Source organism: Marmota monax, unplaced genomic scaffold (assembly GCF_021218885.2).
Source record: "Marmota monax isolate L192 unplaced genomic scaffold, Marmota_monax_Labrador192_F-V1.1 WCK01_AAM20220418_F8-fsc00102, whole genome shotgun sequence".
NCBI classification, from domain to species: Eukaryota; Metazoa; Chordata; class Mammalia; order Rodentia; family Sciuridae; genus Marmota; species Marmota monax.
The window spans coordinates 652,307-678,551 of record NW_026692494.1 but is presented as its reverse complement, the minus strand read 5'-3'; the positions used below and the strand labels follow the sequence as shown (position 1 = coordinate 678,551).

The 26,245-nt window shown below is 40.5% G+C and overlaps 2 protein-coding genes across 2 annotated transcripts; both read left to right on the top strand.

The window, feature by feature from the left end:
• The first annotated feature begins 3,024 nt into the window (after positions 1 to 3,024).
• On the top strand, positions 3,025 to 20,651 carry LOC124092266 (olfactory receptor 7G3-like). The gene is made up of 3 exons (XM_046443730.1): positions 3,025 to 3,517; positions 10,240 to 10,250; positions 19,719 to 20,651. Exons 1-3 carry the CDS (start codon positions 3,025 to 3,027, stop codon positions 20,649 to 20,651), a joined length of 1,437 nt encoding a protein of 478 aa, XP_046299686.1.
• Positions 20,652 to 24,699: 4,048 nt separating this feature from the next.
• On the top strand, positions 24,700 to 25,638 carry LOC124092335 (olfactory receptor-like protein OLF4). Its single transcript, XM_046443790.1, has one exon. It carries the CDS (start codon positions 24,700 to 24,702, stop codon positions 25,636 to 25,638), a length of 939 nt encoding a protein of 312 aa, XP_046299746.1.
• The last annotated feature ends 607 nt before the right edge of the window (positions 25,639 to 26,245 follow it).

Sequence of the window (26,245 nt, the reverse complement as noted above, 5' to 3'; positions counted from 1 at the left end):
GTATAGGTAGAAACCCTGACACAGAGGTAGAATTGCTGAATCCTTTAGAAATCCTTTTCTAAATTTCCAAGGAAATTTTCAATATTGTAACACAGAAAATGGTCAAGACTCTACTCTTGCATTTTTAAATTTTCAAGTGTGCATTCCATTCATGCATCCAAAATGTTCAGTGAGGAATAGTGAGGCAGCTCACAGCCTGTGGGTCAGGAAAGCGAGGCCCAGGGACCATCCCACACCTTGCTGCACCTTTCCTCTCCTGCTCTAGGCCTCTCCCTGTGGTACCAAATCTTCTGCTGCTGCATCTTTAACCTTACTATTCCTAATAAAAATAACAGCAGCAATAACTTAGCTACAGAGCCTTAGTCATTGGAAGCACACAAACATTGCTGAGCCTCTTTTCTCTCCATTTTAATAAATTAATGTCCTTCTTCCTTTGCTTCATAAATGTCCTGTGGTCTATGATCCCAACACTGGCCTGGAAGTTAGCATTGGCTGATCCTGCAGTGCCCTTTCCCTCCCCAGCCAGATGAATGCACAGGGAAGACTGCTTGCTCCACTCCTTTGCTCTCTCCAGAGACAGTGCCTGCCACCCTCCCTCCACTTGCATTATGAGTATGCACCCTTCCAAAGCTCACATTTTAGATGAATAATTTCGGTTGTATATTTTTTTAATTTTTTTTATTGGTTGTTCAAAACATTACAAAGCTCTTGACATATCATATTTCATACATTATATTCAAGTGGGTTATGAACTCCCATTTTTACCTCAATTACAGATTGCAGAATCACATCGGTTACATTTTTAAATTTTTAATTAACACATAAAATTTGGACATATATTTAGTGTACCTTGTTTTAGGTCTATGTAGATAACAGAGATAGTAGAAATATATGCACAAAGTACAATAATCAGATCAAGGTTATTGGGATTTCCATCTCCTTAAACATTGCTCATTTCCATGGGCTAGGAACTTTTGAACTCATCTCTTCCAGTTCATTATAAAATGTGTAATACACTGTGCTCACTGACAAATACCTGTGATCCCAGCTTCTCACCAGCTGAAGCAGGAGGCTCTCAAGTTCAATGCCAGCCTTGGAAAATTAGCAAGTCTATCTTTCAACATAAAAATAAAATGCCTGGGAATATAATCAATGTCTTCTGAGTACTTCTGTATTCAAATGCCAGTGTCAGAATAATATCTGAAAAATTGTAGCAGGTTTTGCAAACCATAGTCACCCTACAATATTGTAAAACATCAAAACGTATTTATCCCACCCACCTGTATTTGGTACATTGTATCTGACCTCTTGTTTCTCCTGACTCCCTCCTGTCCTGGGCTTCAGTGATCACTACTCTACTCTCTCTTTCCAGGACCTCAATTTTCCAGCCTTTATATATGAGTGAGAACAAGTAGTATTCTTTTTTTTTTTCTTCCTGACTGGCTTATTTCATTTTCTCTCATTTCCAGCAGCATGCATAGAACTAGAAGAGTTTCATTTTTGGCAGTGGGGGTGGGGGTGTACCAGGGATTGAATTCAAGGGCACTCGACCACTGAGCAACTCTCCAGCCCTATTTTGCATTTTATTTAGAGACAGAGTATAAATGAGTTGCTTAGCACCTTGCTTTTTCTGAGGCTGGCTTTGAACTCTTGATTCTCCTACTTCAGTCTCCCAAGCCTTTGGGATTACAGGTGTGCGCCACCATGGCCTGACTAGAATGGTTTCATTTTGACATGGCAAAACCTTGTTCAGTAATATATTTGCTCTTAGAATTTTTCAATCTTGCGGATTTTCTGCCTGCTATGAAAGGTAAGGATAGCTAGGAGTTCATCAGCACATGTGAAAGTATTAGAAAGGCCAGATACTGAGGCTCTGGGAAGGCACAGTGAGCACTAGAAGGTGTAGCAACTTATTTTTGTTTTAAAGATCAGATGATAGCTTGGCACAGTGGGCCACATGTATCTTTCCCTTTCCTGGGAGCGGAGGCAGGGGGATCACAAACTGGAGGCCAGCCTGAGCTACTAAATGACACCCTGTCTCCAAGTAGAAAATACAAAGGGAGAGAGGGTGGTGTCCATCTGTGGTGAGTTGCCAGCACCACTAAAAGAGAGGTTGGGAAGTGGGAATTTCTACTTTGGGTGTAATGTTTCTCTAGTAGGCAAAATATAGATTCAGCTTTTTGATAATGAACTTCATGTAGGAATATAAGAAATATGATGAATCACCATTCAAAAAGAAAAATAGAAAATCTAGGGACCCAATAATTAAAATTTTATAGAACCCAAAAGAGTTCATTGAGGCAGACTTAAAATATAAAATATTTGAATAAATGCATGAATAATGGGATTTATTACAATAACATAGTAAAGCATGTAAGGTTATAATTTTTAGTGATACCTGAAATCAGAAAAGATGAGCATATACAGAGAAATTATGTGAACTACACACTGGAGGTTCTGTGGCAAAATATTGTTAATTGAAATTATATAGGCCCCAAAGGAGTTGGTTGGTGTAGTTTTGAAATATGTAATATTTGAATAAATACAAGAATGATATCATTTCTTACAATAAGGTAGTAGAGAATGTGAGATTACAATTTTTAGCATATACCTAAAATTAGAAAAGATGAAAATATTCAGAGAAATTATATGAGCTACATGCTTGAGCTTCTATAGTAAAATGTTGTCATCTGACCAAGTTGGATGCTTTATTAAGGAACTACTAGAGTTTAAGACTACATTTAAAGATAGCATTCAAACTTCATAGGTTCTCAAATATAAATACCACATGTTTATTATTGAATTGTGGTATTAAAAATGCACACACTTAATTTTCTGTATTAGAATGTAAAAACTTAGTCAAGAATTAGTGGGTAAAGGAAGAAGTGAGTAGGAGAATCTCAAGAGAAGAATTTCTTAAAGATTTCAGATTTTAAGTCATGGACCAAAGTCCTCTGTCCCACACTGATCTCTCTGTATTCCATTGTCACCTTGTCCCTGTCCTCCAGCAGGGTCTTCAACAACATGGAGCCAGAAAATCTAACACAGATTGCAGAATTCCTCCTCCTGGGACTCTCAGAGGACCCAGAGCTGCAGCCCATCCTCTTTGGCCTGCTGCTGACCATATACCTGGTCACCGTTGTTGGGAACCTGCTCATCATCCTGGCTGTCAGCTCTGACTCCCACCTCCACACCCCCATGTACTTCTTCCTCTCCAACCTGGCCCTCACTGACATCTGTAGCACCTCCACCTTAGTCCCTAAGATGCTGCTGAACATCCAGACAGAAAGCAAAGCCATCTCCTATGCAGGCTGCCTCACTCAGGCATATTTTTTCATGGTTTTTCTATGTATGGACAATTTACTGCTGACTGTGATGGCCTATGATCGCTATGTGGCCATCTGCCACCCCTTGCATTACATGGTCATCATGAACCCCCGCCTCTGTGTCCTGCTGGTTCTAATCTGTCTGCTCATCAGCACTGTGGATGCCCTGGTGCATGCTCTGATGTTGCTGCGTCTGTCTTTCTGCAAACACCTGGAGATCCCCCACTTCTTCTGTGATCTGACTCAGATCCTCAAGGTAGCCTGTTCTAATACCCTCATCAATAACACTATTTTATTGTTAGCAACCATCCTCTTGGGTTTTGGTCCTGTCTCTGGGATAATTTTCTCATATGCTCGAATTGTCTTCTCCATCCTGAGAATCCCATCTACTGGTGGAAAGTATAAAGCTTTTTCTACCTGTGGGACTCACCTGTCTGTGGTTTCCCTGTTCTATGGGGCTTCTATTTGGGTTTACCTGAGTTCTGCTCTTACTGATTCTCCCAGAATGAGTGCCATGGCCTCTGTGATGTACACTGTGGTCACCCCCATGCTGAACCCCTTCATTTACAGCCTGAGGAACAAGGACATGAAGGGCGCTTTGAGAAAACTCATCTTAGGAGTATTTTCTTTCTTGTGATCTGTCACATGTCCTGGTGTGGCCTTCTAGAGTGAGTCATAGACCATGAAACATTGGGCATATATTATGTTTTGGATATGAGTTGTCCCTATAAAAGCTCATGTGGCAATGCAGGAGTGTCAAAGGTGATATGAATACACTATGAGATGGTAACCATATTCGTGGATTAATTCATTAATAATTTAATGTATTACTGGGAGGTAATTGTAGACAGGTGGGATATGGCTAGGTTGAGTATATCACTGGGGGCATGTCCTTGAATGACAAATTTCGTCTCGGGTCCCTCTCTCCGTCTCCATTCTGGCTGCCATCAGTCAATCATCGGCCAAGAAGCTTTCTCTGCCATGCTGCTCTGACTTACCTCTAGTCCACAGATATGAATGTGGACAACTATGGACTGCACCTCAAAAACCATGAGCCCAAAATAAACCTTTTCTCCTTTTTCTCCTCTGTGTTTTTCTTTTCAGACTTTTTAGTCACTGCAATGAAGAGCTGATTAAAACAGTAGCCATGGCCCAGGGTTGTGGCTCAGGGGTAGAGCGCTTGTCTAGCATGTGTGAGGGTTCGATCCCCAGCACCACATAAAAATAAAAACAAATAAATAAATATTGTGTCTATCTACAACTAAAAAGCAAAACAAAACAAAAAAGCAGGATGCCAGAATCCCTGAGTCTGACTTAATCCTATTTTCCTAGCCAATGTTCAACTATGGGCTTTAAGAAAATAGCTTTGTAAGAAATCCTGTTTTCCTGTGTTTTACTCCATTTCACAGACCCATTACCTTGATTCTCCGAGTTCAGTTTCCACACCTGTGAAAGGGTCAGACAAGTGTCACACGTTGGTAGTTATTTAGGGACTATATCTGTCTTATATGTGTGTGTGAGATATTTTAGTGTCTGGTATATACACTAAAATTGATTGCATTAAGCAAATAGAATCAAAGCAGTAGTTATTGGTGTACATCCTGTATTAGTAAAATTGTAGTGTCAGAACCTGCTGACAATCTGTAATTCCTGGTACAGCAGAGATGCTTAAAGAAAGACACATGCACAGACACACACATCCAGTAGAAATGAGCACTGTCTTTACTTTTTTCTCTCCTACTTTTATACAGCATTGTTAATTAAAACAAGGGAAAAGAAAAAGCATCCTTTCAGCAGCTTAATCCTTACAAATATGGATAAATATTCTCAGGAAAACTTTGTTTATGGTCACAGTGCTCCATATTTCTTATCAATTAACTTGTGGTTAGTTATTCCAGGCAAACACACACACACACACACACACACATATATATGTAAAATTTATATATATATATATATATTACACTTGGCAGAACTTTCTTTTCTTTTATCTTCTTAAGACAGCAACAAGGACACAGTTCAAAGAGTTCATACTTTCTCACAGAACTCCTGTTTTGCTAAGCACAGCAAAACTTAACTGTTTGTGTGCGTGAGCACACAGTTCCCCCTTAAATAGCAATGACGGCGATTGCGCCTGTCTTAGGTTGTGAACCATACTGCCACATTCTTACCCAACATGGAGGACTTCCATTGATGGGAAATGAAAGCCTCTGTCTTAGGTTGATATGGGCAGTGATTCATCTTACCCGTCATTGGCAACAATCATCCAAACCATCGGGGGGTGGGGGGGGCGTATGAAGTCACCACAGGAGGACGAGATAAGAGACAAGTGATCATACAGTGACCAATGAAACAAACAAGTATAAACATGCCAACTATCAAAATCACACATATCATTAATTCTTTTAACCAGGAAATATTAGGAAACCAAGATGTTAACCATGAAAATAATTCTTCATTTCCTTCATATTGTCTGATATTATCAATCATTTCTTTCAAATGATGAATTTCTGTATCAATAGGAACACTGTTATCTGTCAGATTAAAGCAACACATATTTTTTACTTGAATACATTTTTTATGGTGTAACAATAGTAAATAATCTATAGCAGCATATTATCCAAAACTCCTTGTCGTAAAACCTGCTGTTCTTCATTCAACAAGGCTAGAGCAGTAGATGTACAATTAATGTTTTTTGCCATTACACATGCCAATTTCATAGCTGTCTTATAAGCTCCTGCTGCCGATCCAGGGATCCCCACAAGGGAAAAGGTCAATGCATCAAACTCTGCTTTAGATAATAAATTTATATCGTCCATACAGTCCGATGTTAGCATAGCCATTCTTCGTAAGCGACGAAAAGGATGTTCAGGAAGCAAATCATCAAAGGAGGGAAGGAAAAGTGTGAGGTGACTAACAGCAACGTGTTCCATGAGTCATATTTGCCAGTATGTAGTTGAATGTATAAGTTCCACAGGAAAAAAAAAAAAAACAGCCTCTTGGAAGTGGCACATGTCCATAACTTGAAGGAACCGCAAAGGAATTATTACATGCAAAGGAAGGTCCCATAGATCTACATTTAGTTGCACAATTGTGAAACTCAGTGCAGGTGTCATTATCTGTTACAATAACAGTAGTGGTTATAACTTGAACTGCATTGTGGAGTAGGCAATAAGAAGGGGTGCCCCAATTAGAATAATCAGCATAAGTAATAGTTTTATCAAAATTGGAGGAAAAGGTCATATTTTTTTATTTCTTCTGCTGGATGACAGACAGGAAGCAAACAGGAACCCAATACTGCTCCCAGATGGACATCTTGTTTTAGGCAGATATTATCAGTCCCTGCCAATTGAGCCAATCTCATCCATACATTGGTATGATTGAAAGAGGCAACTTTCACAGCTCCAAAAAGGAGAAAAAAGGTTAGGGACAGCATCTATAAGATATAAAACAAACCAAAGAGGTAAAAGAATTCATGATATATTTTTGGAAGAGTCAAACCGTATTAAACGAGAAGGAATCCATTGAGGTCCAGGATCATTTTGTGGAAAAACACAGGCAGCTCCTTTTCCACACATTAATACAGGATCAGGACCCATCCATTGTCCTGTTAAAACATCTTTCCACCTTACAAGTGGATGGGCTGTTTGTCCCTTAGCATGCCATAAGAGATCTGAAGCTGTCAATTTTGTAGCTGGGTCTACAGTTAAAAAATTTAAAGTAAATAATACATGTGCCAAACGAGAGCAGGGACTGCCGCTATTCCCTCCTTTTGTTTTTGACAGATATGCTTTAAGAGTTTGATGAACTCGTTCTACTATACCCTGTCCTTGAGGATTATAAGGAATACCTGTTGTGTGTTTACATCATAAGTGTGAAGAAATCTTGCAAATTATGTACTAGTATATGCTGGTCCATTATCTGTTTTAATATATTTAGGGAGACCCATAATGGAAAAAGCTTCCATACAGTGAGCAATTACATCTTTGACTTTTTTCCCTAAATGAGGAGAAGCATAAATGAAATGAGAGTAAGTATCTATAGACACATGAACATATGCTAATTTGCCAAAAGAAGGATAATGAGTAATATCTATTTGCCATAAATTACCTGGTAAAAGGCCTCTAGGATTAATGTCAAAATTAGGAGAGTGTATCTGTGCAGAGCAGAGGGAACAATCGTGAATAATTTGAGAAGCCGCTTCACGAGGAATTTTATAATGATGAGCTAAAGAAGAAGCATTAAGGTGAAATTGAGGATGTAAAGTTTGGGGATCCCTAGATAGAAAGGCAGACATTTTTGGAGGCTAAATCAGCAGCAGCATTTTTTTTTTTTTACTAAGTGGTCCTGGTAAAGTTGAATGACCTTTGTGTCTAATAAAGAAACCTTTAATTCTGTTACTCAGGGCTGGATAATCATACTAACAAATACCAAGCCTACCTGTGTAGGTTAGGAATATCTGTAGGCCTTAAACTAAAAACTTCTGTCTCTGGCATCTCCTCTTGATAGTCTCTTTTTATAGTTATCAGACATTTCTGTCTGAGAGTCCTTCTTTGTAGCCTCCAGTCTTACTTATCTTACTTATCTCAGGCTAACATAAGGTGTATACCTTAAATTATTATTATTATTATTATTATTATTATTATTATTATTATTATTATTATTTAAAATGCCCAGGAATGGCTGTGTTTTGGTTTTAACTGTCTTTGCTGAGTGTTTAAGATGAAACAATTAAACTGACTTTTGTTTTTATCTATTATTAATAGTCAGCTGAGTGTTTATGGGAGTCATTCCTGGGGAAACTTTACAGCAGCTTCTCAGTTCTGCTAGTGCCATTTGCGCTAGGATGGGACCAGGTCTTGCTTGAACATGTGGCTTCCCTCGGAAGCATCAGGGATATCTTCCTTCTCTAATGACCCTCCTCTTTATAGCAAATGCACTGATTGGCTTTCTGTTCTCCAGTGGTCTCATTAATCTCCCTGATCGAGAGGTCATGTGGCCCAGAGTTGCAAAGCTCTTTAGAGAAGTCCCTTGTTCCCTCGATTCAGACTGACTCAGAGGGCAAGAGCCAAATATTGGTTTTCTTGGCCCTTTTGATTTAACTTTAATTTTAAATCTTTATCTTAAACATCCAGCAAATAAATTTTAACAGCCTTATATTAAGAGTACTGGGCTTTAATGTCTATAACTTTATAATTATTTATCTTTTTATTAATTGGGGTCTGTATTATCCTATCTGTCTCGTAGGTGATGGCTTATTAACTTAAATTAACCCAGGTTGTGTGTTTTTAAAGCAACACCTCTGCAAAACATTAACAGGCAATCTTTAGACTGTTTATAAGAAAACCACAAAATAAAATTAAAAAGGGTGAAAACATATTTAGTTCGTGTAATAGCTACCTTGAATTTTGGCTGAGTTATACATTATACCCCCTGTTTGAGATTTTAGTAATCTTGACAGAAAAAAAACGACTTTTGAACATAACTTTAAATGAACTAAAATCTGGCCTACTGCTTTTGTAGTCATTCTCACATGTAGTAAGATGGGACACAGAGCCTTATCTCAGGTAAGGCAGGGCTTTTTATAAATCTTAAGTGTTTTAGTTCTAAAGTTGACCTTTGTCTTTTAAATATCATTTTTCAAAGTTTACATAAATTGTTTGAGGTCACATGAACATTAGCTAACACCATATGATATCACATTTAAAACATGAATTAAAGAAAGGCTGAAAATTTTTAACCATTTGTGGAAAGATAGCAAAATATTTTGTGCTTTACAATATTAACCTTTACATAGATTAGGCTCTCATTGACTTAAAAATACATTTAAATTATTTCCCAATGTAAAAAGTAATATAAAACTTTACATATCTTATTGATAACAGTTAATAAATCCCCAATATGTTTTTTAAGCTTAAAATTACCATACAACTTTAGAACACCAGCTTGATATAATGCTCTTTTAAAGCTTCCACCTTACAGACTTCTATACCTGGAAGATATGAGCACATTAATAGCATCACAATTACATTGATGTTTTTATATTAACCAAGTTTAGCTTTTAAAGAAATGACAGTGCAATGCTCTAAAATAACAGTTCTTATTTAATCAGTTGTTTAATTTTTATGATTGCTTGCTCTTAGAAAAAATAAAACTTAATAAACACAATGTTATGGGTAAACTTATGTTTTAAGAAATTTTTGTCTTTTTAACACATGATTGATTGTAAAAACAAACTTATACAGACCTTAGTAAATCAATCAGATATCTAACAAAAATACTCATGAATGAGTAATCCCATATCAAATTTACTTTACTTATTTTATCAAAATATTAGACAAGTATATTGAACAGTGATAGCCATTTTTTGTTGTTGTTGTTGTTGTTGAAGGAAAAGTCCTAGAACCAAGGCATATTCGACATTTTATAGACATTAATACTTTATTAGTTTTTTTGAACACCTAGAAAAACTTGTAAACTTAAATTTAAAGACATTTATTTTTATCTGTTTATTAAATTTAAATTGAACCATTTTAATCACGTGAATTAAAGATCTTTGGATCCATTTTTTTAAATTTTTATGAGTGCTCCTTATATATTTTAATTTGTATATCATATATATGATATATGGACATATGCACATATAGACATACAACACATAACACAAGTGTGCACACATAACACAATAGTAAAGGCCTTGTAGCTTTTTGCAGGTGAAATCTCCATTGCAATGTCTTAAAAACTCCACAGTTGTCAAAAATAGAACTGATCAGAAAAACATTAACCTACGTCTGTAGGATCAAAATCATGAGTCCAAAAAATTCCAGAATCTAAGAAAAAGCAAGAGTCCTAGAAAAAAATGACTGGCCAGTAATTAGTAAATACCATACAATTTACTTTTTTTTTTTTTTAGGCCTCATGTCAGTCTCGTACTGAGCTTGCAGGCTTCCTTTATTTGCATTTTAACGTAAGTTTTGACTGAGGTCTGGAAGGAGCAGGGAAAACTGTTATTCTGAGCAGACACCTCATGTATAAGGCATTTTAACCATAAGTCATAATTTTTAGATTTGAATGTTGAGAATTATGATACAAGTTTAAGACACAATTCACAAAATTTTATATCTTTACATCTTGCTTTGTCAACAGATACCATACTATGATTTGCTATCCTTGTCCAAATTAATGCACTGGTACACACAGTGACATTTTGTTAGGCTACCCAATTCAAAATTGGAGAAAAACTGAATGATTGGGAGTTACTTGTCAACTTGGAAGTAAAGTTCTTTAGTTTTCCATCCTAAGTATTTAAGTTCTCTGGCATGAATTATCTGAAATCATAAACTGAACAATTACCTAAACCCAACTTTTAACTGCAAGATTGTGCAATACTTCTAAAACCCATTTAGATAAGTAGACAGAGGTAGCATAATCCTCACAGTGCAGGGAAGGAAGGCGGGAGTTCCCCGAAGCAAAAAAGGGCTTCCGCAGTGCTGGGAGTCCCTCGGTCCCTCCTTTTACTTACAGGATTAGCTCCTCTTTTGTAGAAGGTGGATCCTCTGTTTTAAATTTAGAAGCGTCATAAATGGGGGCCTCATCATCTGAGGAATCACTTTCACTCACTGAAACTATTGATTCCCTGTCCTGAACCTCCATCCAAGTTCCCCGTGTCTGCTGTAAAAATTCACGCACTTTTACATCTGGAGATAAAAGTGCATCTTTTACCAACTTCCACAAAGAAAAAGTAGCTACAGGTAAACTGTCCAGACCCTTTTCCCTTAAATATTTTTGCAAATCTTCTTTTACATGTTCCTAAGCAGGAACCATTAAATTCCCTGAGTGCAAAAACCAAGGAGATGCAGTTTTAATAGCAAGCATAAAAACAGAAGCTGTTTTTCTATTAATTACAATTCCTTGCTCCTTAAGCAAAGTCATAATTGCCTGTTACATTTGACTTCTTGAGATTTTTGATCCCATGGTACCTCTCCCCTTCACTTACCTTTGCCAGTAAGTGGAATCTCTGCTGCCCACCCAGGGACGCCGTCTGTCAGACCCGCTGACAATTTGTAATTCCTGGTACAACAGAGATGCTTAAGAAAGACACACGAGCACACACACAAATTCAGTAGAATATAAGCACCATCTTTACTTTTTTCTCTCCTTCTTTTATACAGCATTGTTAATTAAAACAAGGGGAAAGAAAAAACATCCTTTCGGCAGCTTAATCCTTACAAGCATGGATAAACATTCTCAGGAAAACTTTGTTTATGGTCACAGTGCTCCGTATTTCTTATCAATTAACTTGTGGTTAGTTATTCCCAGGCAACCACACACACACACACACACACACACACACACACACACACACACACATATATATATATATATATATATATATATATATATATATATATATATAAATATAAATTTTACACTTGGCAGAACATTCTTTTCTCCTATCTTCTTAAGACAGCAACAAGGACACAGTTCAAAGAGTTCATACTTTCTCACAGAACTCCTTGTTTTGCTAAGCACAGCAAAACTTAACTGTTTGTGTGTGTGAGCACACATCAAATATTAATGAAATTTTATCAGGAAGAGTGGTTCTGGGAATTGAACACAGGCCCTGCACATGTGAGACACACCCTCTTCCACTGAACCACTTAATCCTCACTAAATCACTTCTCACTTCACCCCTTTCCCTTTCAAGTATCATCAATTTCCTCTTGATTTTCTCCTCCTTTCTGCCAGAATTTATAAAGATAACTGAACTTGCAAAAAATCCATTTTGTTTTCTTATGTAATTTATGTATGATATAGAAATGCATTTCTCAGTATCCAGACTCAAGGAGGGTCCCTTTTCATGCTTCTGTGATTTATCTTGACATTGTTGCATTGTGGTCAGAGAATATACTGCCCATATAATTTTAATTCTTTGTATTTAAAAATATGCCTATAACTGGGCATGGTGGTATTTGCCTGTAATCCCAGTGACTGCAGATAGTCATGCAGGAATATCTCAAGTTCAAGACCATCCTTAGCAATATACCAAGGCCATAAACAACTCAGTAAGATCCCATCTCAAAATATAAACTGATCATTGCTGGGGCTGTGGCTCAGTGGTTATGTGCCTCTGAGTTTAATCTCTGATACCAAAAACAAAACAAAAAAGTTACCTACATATTGCTTTTGGTCATATTTTAGTGAAGAGTCCATCTGTGCTGATTAAATATATACATAGTCTTTTGTTTTCTTCCTTCCTTTTTTTCTTTTTCTTTTTGCTATTGTTGTTTATCTGGTCCACAGGTAGAAATGTGAAGCACTTAACCACTGAGCTATAACATTTTTCATTTTGTGACAAAATCAATCACAATTGACAAGGCTGGCCTTGAACTTGAAATCCTCCTGCTTCAGTCTCCCAGCTAGCTGAGATTAAAAGACATGTGGATCCTATAGTTACAGTTCTCTGCATTTCCCATCAGTCCAACTTGGAAATCATATTCAAATCTGGGCGATGCTTTCTGATTTTATTAGTCTCCTTGGTGAACAATTATGAGAAGATGTGTGGTGAATTCACCCAGGATATTATTTTGCTTGTCTATAGTAAAAATTCATTCAAGTAACCATCAGGTGGGTGCAAATTCAGAATTGCCTCTCTTGTGATTACCATGGATTTTTCATGTTTATGAAATCACCTTTGTCATCTCTGAGCTTCTTTTGCAGGAGGGTCTGCTCTGCCTGACGGGAACCCAGTGCAGTTACACAGGCTTCCCTGGGTTCTCCAGATGACGGGAGCCTGGAGCAGTCCATACTTGCAGGTGGCTTACTTCCCATTCGCCCTAGTTTCTACCAGGCCAAAGAGGAAAGTGCTGGACTCTCAGCCTTCACCCCTGCCCTGCACACACCCTCAGCTCACATTGGGCCCTCAGGCACCCCTCCCAGATCCCACCAGGGGTGCCTGGTTCAGCTCTCTGGGGTCCTGTCCTCTCCGTGTCTCTACACGGTGATTTGTTGCATCTACCTTTACTTACATTCTGTTTTTAATTTTTAAATGAATTAATGTTAGTTCCTGTGCTATAGATGGGTATGCAGAGGCACACAGAGGTTGATTTATATCCCCATTATTGCACAGCTCATGAGGGTTAATAGAGGTCTGGACACTGACCACCCACAGTCCATACTGTGCCCACCACGCCATGCTGCCTGAACAAGCAGTGAATCTATAAGTCGTCCTGGTTACACAGCAAGGAACTCTCTGAATTTACCCCTGTGTGAGCCTAGATCATGAATGGCGGTTCTTTCATTTAGAGCCCCTCAAGGAGAGCCTGGGAGCTCCGTGGACATCCTCAGGGGAGTTCATTTTGTGAGCTGAGAGGTTTGTGGGTTGAACCCAGGGCCTTGCACATGCTAGGATAGTGCTCTGCCTGTTTGTTTTGTTTTGTTTTAATTATTTGGGACAGGTTCTCCTCAGTTACCCAGGTTGACTCAAACTGTCAATCTTCCTTTCTCAGAGTCCAGAGTCCCTGGGATTACAGCAGGTGTCACTGTGCCAGGCACAGTGTTGTGGAACTGGTGTGTCCTGGGCCATTGCTTCCCCTTCCTATACACACAGCAGATGAACAGCAGAATGCAACAGACCTTGGGCTCCACAAACTGCCACTGGCCTCCACCTGTCATAGTGTGTTCCCAACAACTTGTCCAGGTGGAATTTTTGTCATTCCCTGTCCCTTGTCCTCAGAACACATACCACTTACTCCTAGACTTTTAGTAGAATATAAAACATTAGAAAAGAACATCAGGTAGAAAGCAGATCAAAGGAAGGACAGGGCTGTCATTGTAAAGATCCACAGGTCTCTCTAGACTAGTCACACCCAAGTGAGTCTCTTTCTCAGACCATTCTTTCTCAAATTTTAGGGAAATTTGTAATCCTGAAAGGTACCCCGTATTCACCCAGGGTTAATCCGTGCATTGTTCATCGCCTTATGCACTATACAGAATAATATCTGGAGAGGAACCCTGCATCCCCTCTAAAGCCCTCTGTCCCCAGCATGTGCAATGGCAGCCTCTGTGATGTGAGGAGGCTCTTGAAGATCTCCTTTGCTAGCAAAGCAGTCAAATTTCTTTCTTCCTTTTTTTTTTCTAAAAACCTTGTCCTGGTTATTGAATCAGCATCAGGGACAGGAACTGTTGCCATTGGGATTTCCAGTTGAAGTCCAGGACCTTGGGGTCAGGAACAAAGAACTGAGCAAGACACCAAGAAGTAACAGAGTTTATTGAAGGTAAAGATGGCACTCCATTAGGTAGAACACAGTGGGCCCAGACGGGGGCTCAAGACCCCAATGTCTGGAATTAGAGTCTACATATATCCTGAACTGTGGGATATTCTCTTGCCTATACAGACCTGATTGAAGACCTCACTCCATTTTCTCCAATTGGTTGTCTTCAGATACCTGATTTAAATATTTTCCAATCCCCCCTCCACCATTGGTTACTTTAGAAAACATAATTAGAATACTATCCATTTTATTTCCGTTAATCATGTTAAAATTTGAACCTATGGCAAGAGTTGTCACGGTGATAAGTCCTCAGTGACAGGAGTTGTCATGGTGATGTCCCCAGTGCCTGAGGTTCTCATGGTAATGGGATTTATTGTAAACAAGGACAAGACTGGTCTCTGTCTTGTCCTCCATCCGTTTCTTGTTAATACCCTGTCTCCAGGTATTAAACAGGTTAATACTCTGTCTCCTATTAGGTCCTACCTATAGGACCGAGCTTTCCCTGATACCTGGTATGTGCATCTGCTTTCCTAAATGAATCTCCATGTCTCTGACTGAAATGGGCTGAAATTCTTTCCCATCATGTGTGTCAAGGACCCCACTCATCCTGAGTCCAGGCCTCCTCTCCAGGAACTGCTCAGTCCTCTTCCAGTGACAGACTCTGGGTCTCCAGCTATTGCAATTCCTTAAAAGAAATAGAAAGAACTCCTTTTATCTGAAGCTGATTATGAATTTGTTTTTAGGTTTCCTGACACCAGGAACTACTTAGCAGCAATTTTACGTTCATTGCCGTGTGGGAAAGACTTGCAAATGTCCATGTTCTCCACTCCCGGCTCTCAATGTGGAGTTCCTGGACCAACAGAATCAGCATCACCTGGAATCGTGACAGAAGGAAAATTCTAGAATCTCTCTGAAGATCTAGTCATTGCCAGATTCTCCCATAGACCTCAAACATGTGTGTTTAACAAGCCCTTTGGGAATTAAGATGCATGCCAGTTGTGGGGCCACAGTGGTATAACAACCTTCTTCTTTCTGGAGAATACCCACCTCGTCATTCTTTGTCTCTTTTGTGTCCCCTGTGTGTGGATCTGGGAGGCTGGGTGCTGAGGACTTTGTGATAATCCATAAGTTTTGTTGTTCTTCTTCTTTTTATAATCTCTAACCCTCAGGGGCTCATTACACATAGTTCCTGTCCTTTATTTCTAAAGACATTTGTAGACCTTAAAAGGAGCATCCAGTTCTTACATGAATCTCTGTACCATCAAAGATCCTTCTTCCAAGTGCTGGAGTGAGGAGGGGACCAAGGTGGTGAGTGAGAAAGCCCTGTCCTTGCGTGCACTCCTCCAGGAGACCCATTGCCCTCCTCATTCTAAGCTGGACACTTCTGTGATTCTAACCAAAAACAGGCAGAGGAAAGATCAGCATCTCCCTCGATGGTGCTAACTGTTGTCCTCTCTGCAGTTTCCTGGCTGAGGGAGAGAGAGGGGCCAGGGTGAGTGGGGGACTCTTCCCTGAGAAGGGCTTTTCCGTGCATGCAGAGGGAGACATGAGGGGTGGGTGGTTTCACAAATCTCCATCTAGGAGAGGGACATCAATGAAGCTACTCAGAAAGTGTTCCTCCAATGCTTTTTACGAATTAATTTTTAAGTTGTGGTAAAATAGACATAAAAGTTCTATGGTTACAACCACTTTAAGTTGCCACTATTACAGCCTGAATGAATGCTCTTGATGTTTTGGACATCACTCGCGTCCATCCTCAGGACACTTTCATCCTGCAAAACCATCTACACTAACTCCTCACTCTCTGCCCCCAGCCCTCACAGCCCCGCTCCTGTCCCCGTCTCTGTGAATGTCAGTACCTGGTGTCCCTTGGAAGTGCAGGACAGCCTCTGCCTTTCTGTGGCTGCTCACATCACCAAGCACAGGGTCCTCCAGGCTCAGCCTGTTGTGGGAAACGACCTTCTGGGGAGGGCAGTGGCTACTCTGCTCTACCCACAGCCTTCCTGGTTGCCTTCACTCCTCTGTACCTGGACGCTTGCTGGTCCTGTGAATAATGCTGCTGATAAATTAGCTCCTCAACTTCTTCACACTGAGATTGGATGCTGAGCAGAGAGAGCTGGACCTGACCAGGGCTGGCCAAATCCAGTCTATGCTCCTTTCTGATGAATGCAGCCTGCCACAGTCTACATATGCATGTCAGTTGCCTTTTATCCCCCTTTTATCTGTCTTATAAAAGCATTGTGTGCCCCTGATTCCTGGAAGGTGGAGGTTTGAGACAGAAAATAGCTCTCCTCTGTATTCCTCAAAGCTACCGGTAAATAAAACCCGTTTTCCTGCCTGTGCCTCACTCCACAGCTCTAGTTCTCCCCCTAATGGTGAAGGAAGTCCACTACAGTAAATGTGAGGTACACATTTAATACTCTGCTTCCAATTGTTTGTGGATAAGCAAACCCAGAACTGTAATTACAGGATGACAATTAACACTCTTTTAATCATGATTTAGTTTTCAATGGGGTCTTCCTATCTTACCCCGCTGAGCCTGAACTCCTGGGCTCTAGAAGTATTTCTGCCTTGGCTTCATGAGTAGCTGGCATATATGCCACTGAGACCATATTTATTAATTCTGTTTTTAATTTTCTGAGAAAATCTTTAACATTTTAACAGAAAATGTATGAAGACTTTCTCATTGCATTTTTTTATTTCTGGAAATATATAAGCATCATTATGTTTAAAGAGCCCTTAGTGAGTGTCAATGAAGCCCGGGTGTCAGTATATCCAGGGGAAAGGGAAGGTTTTAAACACAGCTGAAACTTTTCTCTCCTGTGTTGTAGCAAGACAACTTCCTCTTCTTACAACAATTATACCATTGTTAGTAAAGTAACAGCAGCAATAATTAGAGCTAATATTTCCAGACTCTACATCACGTCCCTAGCACAGTAGACTTCTCCTGATTAACATCTACAATGCTTAGTCCTTCAAATCACTCAGCTGAACTTGGCTCCATTTCATTTCCCCGTCCTGTGCGGAGGAATGTTCTTCTTCTCTCACTTCGTAATGCATCCCATGGTCTCTGATCCTTTAAAGTGGCCGGAGCGTCAGCAATGCCTACTCCAGCTGTCCTCTTCCCCACCCTGACCAGGGTACAGGCAGAGAGAAAAACATGCTTGACAGTCTCCCTTGTTCTCTCAGGACTCCTGAAGGCCCCTCCACCACTTCCCTTGGGATTCCTCCACATGCACATTCTCAGATAAATACTTAAATTTTAAAATTAGTCTGATAATCTACACAATTGGTGCATATTGATTACACAGAACGGTAGACTGATTGTGGTCATGCTTGCATAAAGACACTATTTGATTAATTTCGTTTTCAAATGCTGTCCCCCCACGTCCCCTTGACCTCTCCCAAATCCGCTTCCTCTGTTCTTCTTGTTTCCCTTCCAATTTTAGGAGTCCCCTTTGTTCCCTTCTAGCTTCCACATCAGTGAGTATATATATGTGATACTTTGTTCTCTGAGTCTCATGTAATTTGCTCAATATCATGCTCTCCAATTATGTCAATCATACACCACCTTTTCTTTATCCCAGAATGGTCACCTAGGCTGATTTCCAAATTGACTATTGTGAATTGTGCAGCAATAAATATGGGCACTTGTGTATCTCAAAACTATAATGACTTTCGTCCTTTTTGACCAATACCAAGGTAGGCTATTTATAGCTGGATCATATGGTGGATGCATTTTTACCTTTTTTAGGAAAACCTCCTTCCTGATTGCCATAGTGGCTGGACTAATTTACATCCCCACCAGCAGTGTATAAAAGTATTTCTTTTATTTCCCACATCCTAACCAGCACTTATTGCTCTTTTTATTCTTTATGCCTGCCTTTTTTGCTATAAAACCACAACATTACAAATATGAGAAACAAATACGGCAAATACTTCTACTTTTAGGTGTTTGAAAAGACTTCCCGAATAACCCCATAGGCTCAGGATATAAAGAAGGAATCAATAAACAGGATGATATTAAATCAAAAAGGTCCTGTACAGCAAGGGATTAAACACAGTGAAGAGGCAACTGTCAGACTGGGAGAAAGTTGTGCCCAGCTTGTACTCCGAAAGAGGGCTGTGATCCCAGATGTACTAGAATTCAAAACAAAAACAATTCAAATTTAAAAAAATAATAATAATAATAACCCAATCGGTAAGTGGTCAAACAAATTGAACACCCACTTCTCAAAATGGGAAATGCAAATGGCCAACTGTACAAGAAAAAATGTTCACCGTATTTAGCCACCAGAAAATGCACACCAAAATCACACTGAGATTTGACCAATACCAAGGTAGGCTGAAGAAATGAATAAATGAACCATCTTTTCAAAAAACAGCAACCTACTTTTCTTTTAAAGACCAGATAGTCATTTTCACTAGAGCTGTGATATTTGTAAAAATGATACAATGTGGGGACTCATTCAGTGCTTTTAGAAATATCCTTCATTCTAGGATCAAATCACAAATCATCACACCCGAAAAACAAACAAAAATCAGTTCAAGGATTTTAGTGGCTAAAGAAATCCCTTCAAATTAAATAGATCCCAATGGAATGGCTTGAGATGAATGAACACTCTGATATCTTTCAAGGAGTGGGTAGATGATGTCATTTCTCATAAGGAGGCAGGAAAAGACCTGAGATGGTGATTTTCAGCAACACCCAAGACCAGCATTGATGAGCAGAGACAGAGTACGACATTCACAACAGGTTTAAGATGATTTGGGAAAAGAAACTGTCTTAATAATTGATGACAATTTAATACTAGATTTCGTGAGAGCATTTAGGCCTGAAATTTCCAATAAATAAAATAGCAAATTTTCATTTCAGGGCTGTTTTTACAATTATAAAAAAGAAGTCATTTAATCTTATTAATTGCAATATATAAACTTATTCTTGAATTAATAGGTGAAGGAAAGAATGAGTAAGAGAACCTGAAGAGAATCATGGTTTATATACTTACTACCCATAACTTTAAGTGATTACCAAAGACTTCTTTCCACCAAGTAGTAACTGGTGTTTTCCATTGGTATCCATGTCTCTACCCTCAGCAGATCTCTCAACCACATGGAGTCCGAAAACCAAACACTTGCAGCAGAATTCCTCCTCCTGGGACTCTCAGAGGACCCAGAGCTGCAGCCCATCCTATTTGGACTGTTCCTGACGATGTACTTGGTCACTGTTGTTGGGAACCTGCTCATCATCCTGGCCACCAGCTCTGACTCCCACCTCCACACCCCCATGTACTTCTTCCTCTCCAACCTGGCCCTCACTGACATCTGTAGCACCTCCACTGTGGTCCCTAAGATGCTGCTGAACATCCAGACAGAAAGCAAAGCCATCTCTTATGCAGGCTGTCTCACTCAGCTATGCTTTTTTGTGGTTTTTGTATGCATGGACAATTTACTGCTAACCGTGATGGCCTATGATCGCTACGTGGCCATCTGCCACCCCTTGTATTACATGGTCATCATGAACCCCCGCCTCTGTGTCCTGTTGGTCCTGATCTGTCTGCTCATCAGCACTTTGGATGCCCTGGTGCACACTCTGCTGTTGCTGCGTCTGTCTTTCTGCAAACACCTGGAGATCCCCCACTTCTTCTGTGATCTGACTCAGATGCTCAAGATGGCCTGTTCTAATACCCTCATCAATAACATTGTGGTTTATTTATCAACCATGCTGTTGGGTATTGGTCCTGTGTCTGGCATAATTTTTTCATATACTCGAATTGTTTCCTCCATCCTGAGAATCCCGTCCACTGGTGGAAGGTATAAAGCTTTTTCTACCTGTGGGTCTCACCTGTCGGTGGTTTCCTTGTTCTATGGGACTGCTCTTGGGGTTTACCTTAGTTCTGCAGTTACTGATTCTCCCAGGAAGGCTACAGTGGCCTCTGTGATGTATGCGCTGGTCACCCCCATGCTGAACCCCTTCATCTACAGCCTGAGGAACAAGGACATGAAGGGGGCCTTGAGAAAACTCACCCTTGGAACATTTTCCTTTTCATGAATCTGCCAACTGTCTTGTGTATGAGCTCCTAGACTTAGTCAAAGTGAGTCAGTTCTCCCAGAAAAAGTAGCACCCCTTGAGATAAGGAGAGTGAAACCCTGGTGGGGGATGAGAACCTCAGGCCCTCTCACCAACCACAAAGGGCAAATGCAGCTCTGGCCAATTAACTGTTCAGGGTTATGGTGGGTGCCCTTCCCAGTCCTTTCACTCAAACTCACTCCCATGCCAGGGGCACCCCTGAGTCAGGACCCCTTCCCAGGGACTCTGAAAGCATAAACCACATGAGGGTAGAACAGTTGAGGAGTCACAGAAGCAGCAAACTCCAGGACCCTGAGGATGGGCTGTCATGGCTACTGCTTCCCTTCACCCCACACCTGGGAGTCCTCTGACAGCTGCTGCTGCTCCTCCTCACCCCAGGGCAGAGAAGCTCCTGCAGGGTGTGGCAGGGGCATGGAGGAGGTGACCTCAGGCACCAGGATGCAGACTCTGCCCTCCCTGGAAGTGGGAGTGCTCCCTGGGGAGGAAACCCCCCCTGACAGGCAGCTGAGGCCCCTGCACTCCCACCTCCAGCCCCACCAGCCACCCCAGCTGGGAAGCCAGCGCCCTTCCTGTTGGGGGCAGCTGCACACTCTTGGGCAGTGCTGTGTCCTTCTGCCCCAGCAAGAGTCTCCAGTAAAGAGTCCTGTTCCCACTGTGGCTGTGCCTGTTCTGAATCTTCTGGTGAAGAAGCCACCCAGCTGCTCACAAGGGCACTGAGCACTGGGTGCGGCAGGAATCCTGACTCCCTCCGTGTTCAGTTCTCAGAGCCAAGGATTTAAGGGGGGGGGGGAGGCTTTTAACACAAGTAGCTTGGTATTGAACCACAGTCTCCTATAATTACTCTGTTACTTACCAACTAACTCAAATCTGATTTTCATTTTTAAATGCTCCTTTTTTCTTTTCTTTTTTTTTATTATTATTTTGATGGCTCTGGGTATTGAACCCAAGCCCTTGTGCATGCAAGGCAAGCACTTTCCCAAATTAGCTATCTCCCCAGCCCTAATTTTCATTTTTATACTTATAAAATTCTTACAAAAAAATATCACCCACTTAATGGTGATTTGAGGAATATCTGAAATGTCTGAGACAATTCAAAGTAATAAATATAAACAGCAATGTGTCTGCTTCAGCACAAATTCCACAGTCATTCTTCCAACTACAGCACCACAGTAGTGAACTTGGGGTGCACAGTTAACTTGCCTCCACATAATCAGAAATGTACTATTTGTGTGTGGTCTGTCTCAGCCCACCATACCAAATATTCATTAAATCAAGTCTCCACTTCTTCTCTTGATTTTCTTCTTCCTTTTGTCCTCATTTCTGCTGGAATTTATACAAACATAAAAATCTGAAAAAAGTCATTTATTTATCATGCAATCCAGATATAAGAGCTCAGTTTACTATTGATTTATCTCCCTTCTCCTTGTCTCTACACTATTTTTTTTCTTCTTATTTTGGTAGCAGGGATTGACACGGGGGGCGGCGGGGGGTTACTAACCACCACTCTTCTACATCCTCAGCCTGGATTCATTTACTTATTTATTGATTTATTCATTTGTTCAAGACAACATCTAAGTTGCTTAGGACCTCACTAAGTTGCTGAGGCTGACTTTGAACTTGTGATTCCCCCTGCATGTACCACAATGACCAACTATTTATTTTCTTAATGCCTTTTTAAAAATATTTCCTATTGGAATAAGTTACACTCTGTGTTTGTATAATATGTCAAAATACACGCTACTATCATGTATCTAAAAAAGAGCAAATAAAAAAAAACAATAAAACACAGCTTTTAATTGTTAGTTGATCTATTTTGAGTTCTCCTATTACAGGTGAAGAAGCAGAGTCATATAGAAGTTGAGTAATGTCCTGAAAGTTGCACAGCTGTATGGGTTAGTAAATGTTGGATCCAAACTGTCCAAAGTCCCCATTGCCCCCACCATGCCATCCTACCCCAACCAGTATTGAATGACAAACCACCGTGGTCACACAGCAGGGAACTCTACATTTGGAATTGCACTTGTGTGGACTTAGATTGCAGAGTGACTGCACCTTGTCTCAGAGCCCTTTAAAGGGAGCTGGGAAGGATTCCAGGGTGGAGGGCCCTTGCATCTGCTCCACTGAATATTTGGGACTGGGCAAGCCATAGCAGCTACAGCACTTTTACCCTCGATTACTCTTGTGTCCACGGCTGATCATCAACAACAGCCAATAGACGTTCAGACCTATCAGTTGGCTTTCTGCTTCCACCAATCCCAATTTGTGGAGAACAACATGGACAGTTGTGATTTTCTCATTTTTAAATTCTGTCCTCCTCCCCTTCTGTCACAACACATTACAGTTGCTCCTGTCCCCTGGGTCTCTGGCTATTGTAATACCTAAAGGTCCTACAACAAATGCCCTTGACTCTGGCCTGATGGTTGTTTTTTCTCACTTTGCTCACACTAGGAACTTCTGGGCAATGATATCAGAAGAACTGCCATCCATTGGGCTCTTCACAATCAGTGCAATACACTGGGGGGTTCTCCAAGTGGAGTTCCTGGGCCAGCAGCAGCATCACCTAGAGACTTGGTAGAACAGAACTCCTAGGACCACAGGCCAAGCCTAGGAAGTCTGAAAATCTAGGGAAGGACCAGGATGTGTGTTCTAACAGGGCCTTTCAGTAATTGATGTGTGCACTAAGTCTGAGGGCCACAGTCTTTGTCTTTCTGGAGAATAGCCAATTCAGCGCCTTCCCTGGGGAGGGCAGCTGGGAGGCTGGGTGTTGAGACCTCTGTGATTCTCACCGTCTTATATCTCTGACCCTTAAGGCTTGTTATGGAGGAATCATGTGCATATATTTGTAATAACCACTTAAGGAACCACCCAGTCCTCTGCCCTCTGTTGCATACAAAGATCAACCTCCGAGGATGCTGAGGTAGAGCAACAGAGCTGGTGAGTACTGAAGGCTTGCCCCAGCCTTGCCTCCTCCAGGATTCAGCATTCTCCTAATATTCCTGAGCTGTGTTTGTCTGCAGACATGATCTACTCCATGGTCTCCAAGTTTGGCAACAGTCAAAGGAATGAGAGAAAGATGTAATTATAAAAGAAAATTAATCAGCTCATCAAAAGTAGTAAGTTATGCTTGTTTTAAATACCAGATAGGAGCTGAGTACAGTGGGCCACACCTGTAATTCCCTTACATAGGAAGCTGAGGCAGGAGGATCACACACTGGAGGCCAAGTTGGGCAACCTAATGAGGCTCTGTCTCAAAATATAAAATCAACAGCACTGGATGTGGGTCGTGATTCAGCACCCCTGTGTCAGTCCCTATAACACCACAAAAGGGGGTCGAGGAGATGGGAATTTTCACTTTGGATGTGACATGTCTGTATGAAACAAAATAGAGAGTCATTCAGCTTTGTGAAAATGTCCCTTTCTGGAGAAATATATGACAAATGTCAAATCAAAATCTGAAAAAAGAAGAGCACCCGTTCTAGGTCTAGAGCACGCAATTGAAATTACATAGATGCTGTTGGAATTATTTGATGTAATTATATGATATGAAATATTTAAAGAAATATACAGGTAATGTCATTTGTCAAAGTAAGTCAGTAGAGTACGTGAGATTGTAATTTTCAGCAACATCTGAGATTAGATCAGTGTAAAGTACAACTTAGAATTCCATGAAAAATGATTGATTTCACCCATTTGGTGCTTTATTAGGAAACTATTATAGTTTCAGCTAGATTTAAAGTCTGCATTCAGACTTTAAGGTCCTCAAGCATAAAATAGCACATGTTTGTTTTGTATTTTATTATTGGAAAAATTCTCACATTTAATTTTATATATGATAATACATAGAATTTATTCAAAATGCTAGGGCTAAAGAAATGGGTAGGACAACCTGAAGAGAACTTTCTAAATATTACTAGAATTCACATTGTAGACCGAAGGACTGTGTTCAGCACTGATCTCTCTGTGCTGTGTTTTCACTATGTCCCTATCTTGCAGCAGACGTCTCAAAAGTATGAAACCAGAAAACCAAACCCATACAGCAGAATTCCTCCTCCTGGGACTCTCAGAGGACCCAGAGCTGCAGCCCATCCTCTTTGGCCTGCTACTGTCCATATACCTGGTCACCGTTGTTGGGAACTTGCTCATCATCCTGGCCGTCAGCTCTGACTCCCACCTCCACACCCCCATGTACTTCTTCCTCTCCAACCTGGCCCTCACTGACATCTGTAGCACCTCCACTGTGGTCCCTAAGATGCTGGTGAACATCCAGACAGAAAGCAAAGCCATCTCTTATGCAGGCTGCCTCACTCAGGCATATTTTTTCATGGTTTTTGTATGTATGGACAATTTACTGCTGACTGTGATGGCCTATGATCGCTACGTGGCCATCTGCCACCCCTTGCATTACATGGTCATCATGAACCCCCGCTTCTGTGCCCTGCTGGTTCTAATCTGTCTGCTCATCAGCACTGTGGATGCCCTGGTGCACACTCTGATGTTGCTGCGTCTGTCTTTCTGCAAACATCTGCAGATCCCCCACTTCTTCTGTGAACTAACTCAGATCATCAGGATGGCCTGTTCTGATGCTCTCATCAATAACATTGTTGAATTTTTAGCTACCATCTTCTTGGGTATTGCTCCTCTCTCCGGGATAATTTTCTCTTATGCTCAGATTGTCTCTTCCATCTTCAGAATCCCATCAACTGATAGAAAATATAAAGCTTTTTCTACCTGTGGGTCTCACCTGTCAGTGGTTTCCTTGTTCTATGGGACTTGTATTGGAGTTTATCTTAGTTCTGCTGTTACTGATTCTCCCAGAATGAGTGCCATGGCCTCGGTGATGTACACTGTGGTCACTCCCATGCTGAACCCCTTCATTTACAGCCTGAGGAACAAGGACATGAAGGGCGCCTTGAGAAAACTCACCTTGGGGACATTTTTATTGTTGTGACCCTGTTAAGTTTCCTGAGTGTGGGTTTCTTCAGGCAAAGAGAATGAAATATTGGGTCTCTATCATGGTTTAAATATGAGATGTTCCTATAAAAGCTCATGTAGCAATTTAGGCATATTCAGGGGTGAAATGATTAGATAATAAATCAGTGGGTTAATCCTTATTTGGAATTAATAATTTCAATGTATTAGTGGATGGTAACGATAGGCAAGTGCTAATAGCTAGAGGAAGTAGAACACTCAGGAGATGCCCTTGGAGACTCTATTTTCTCTCTGGTTCCTAGTTCTCTCAGTCTCTCTGTTTCCTGCCTTTCATAAGCTAAAGAGCTTTTGTATGCCACACACTTCTGCCATTATTTCTTCATCTCTGGGGCCCATTAATGAAGTGGGCCAACCATGGACTGGACATCTGACACCATGAAGCCAAAATAAACTTTTTCTCTTCTATGTTCTTCTTCTCACATATTTGGTCACAGCAATGAAAAGGAGACCAATACAACAGGCAGGAAATCTTGAATCTTCCTTAATTCAGTTTTTCTTGCAAACAAATGGTGAAACACAAGCTTTCAAGAAAGTGTCTTTGTATGGAATCCTAAGAACTGTAGTTC

Coding starts and splice junctions, on each gene's coding strand:
- LOC124092266 (XM_046443730.1), top strand. CDS start 3,025: ATGGAGCCAGAAAATCTAACACAGATTGCAGAATTCCTCCTCCTGGGA.
- LOC124092335 (XM_046443790.1), top strand. CDS start 24,700: ATGAAACCAGAAAACCAAACCCATACAGCAGAATTCCTCCTCCTGGGA.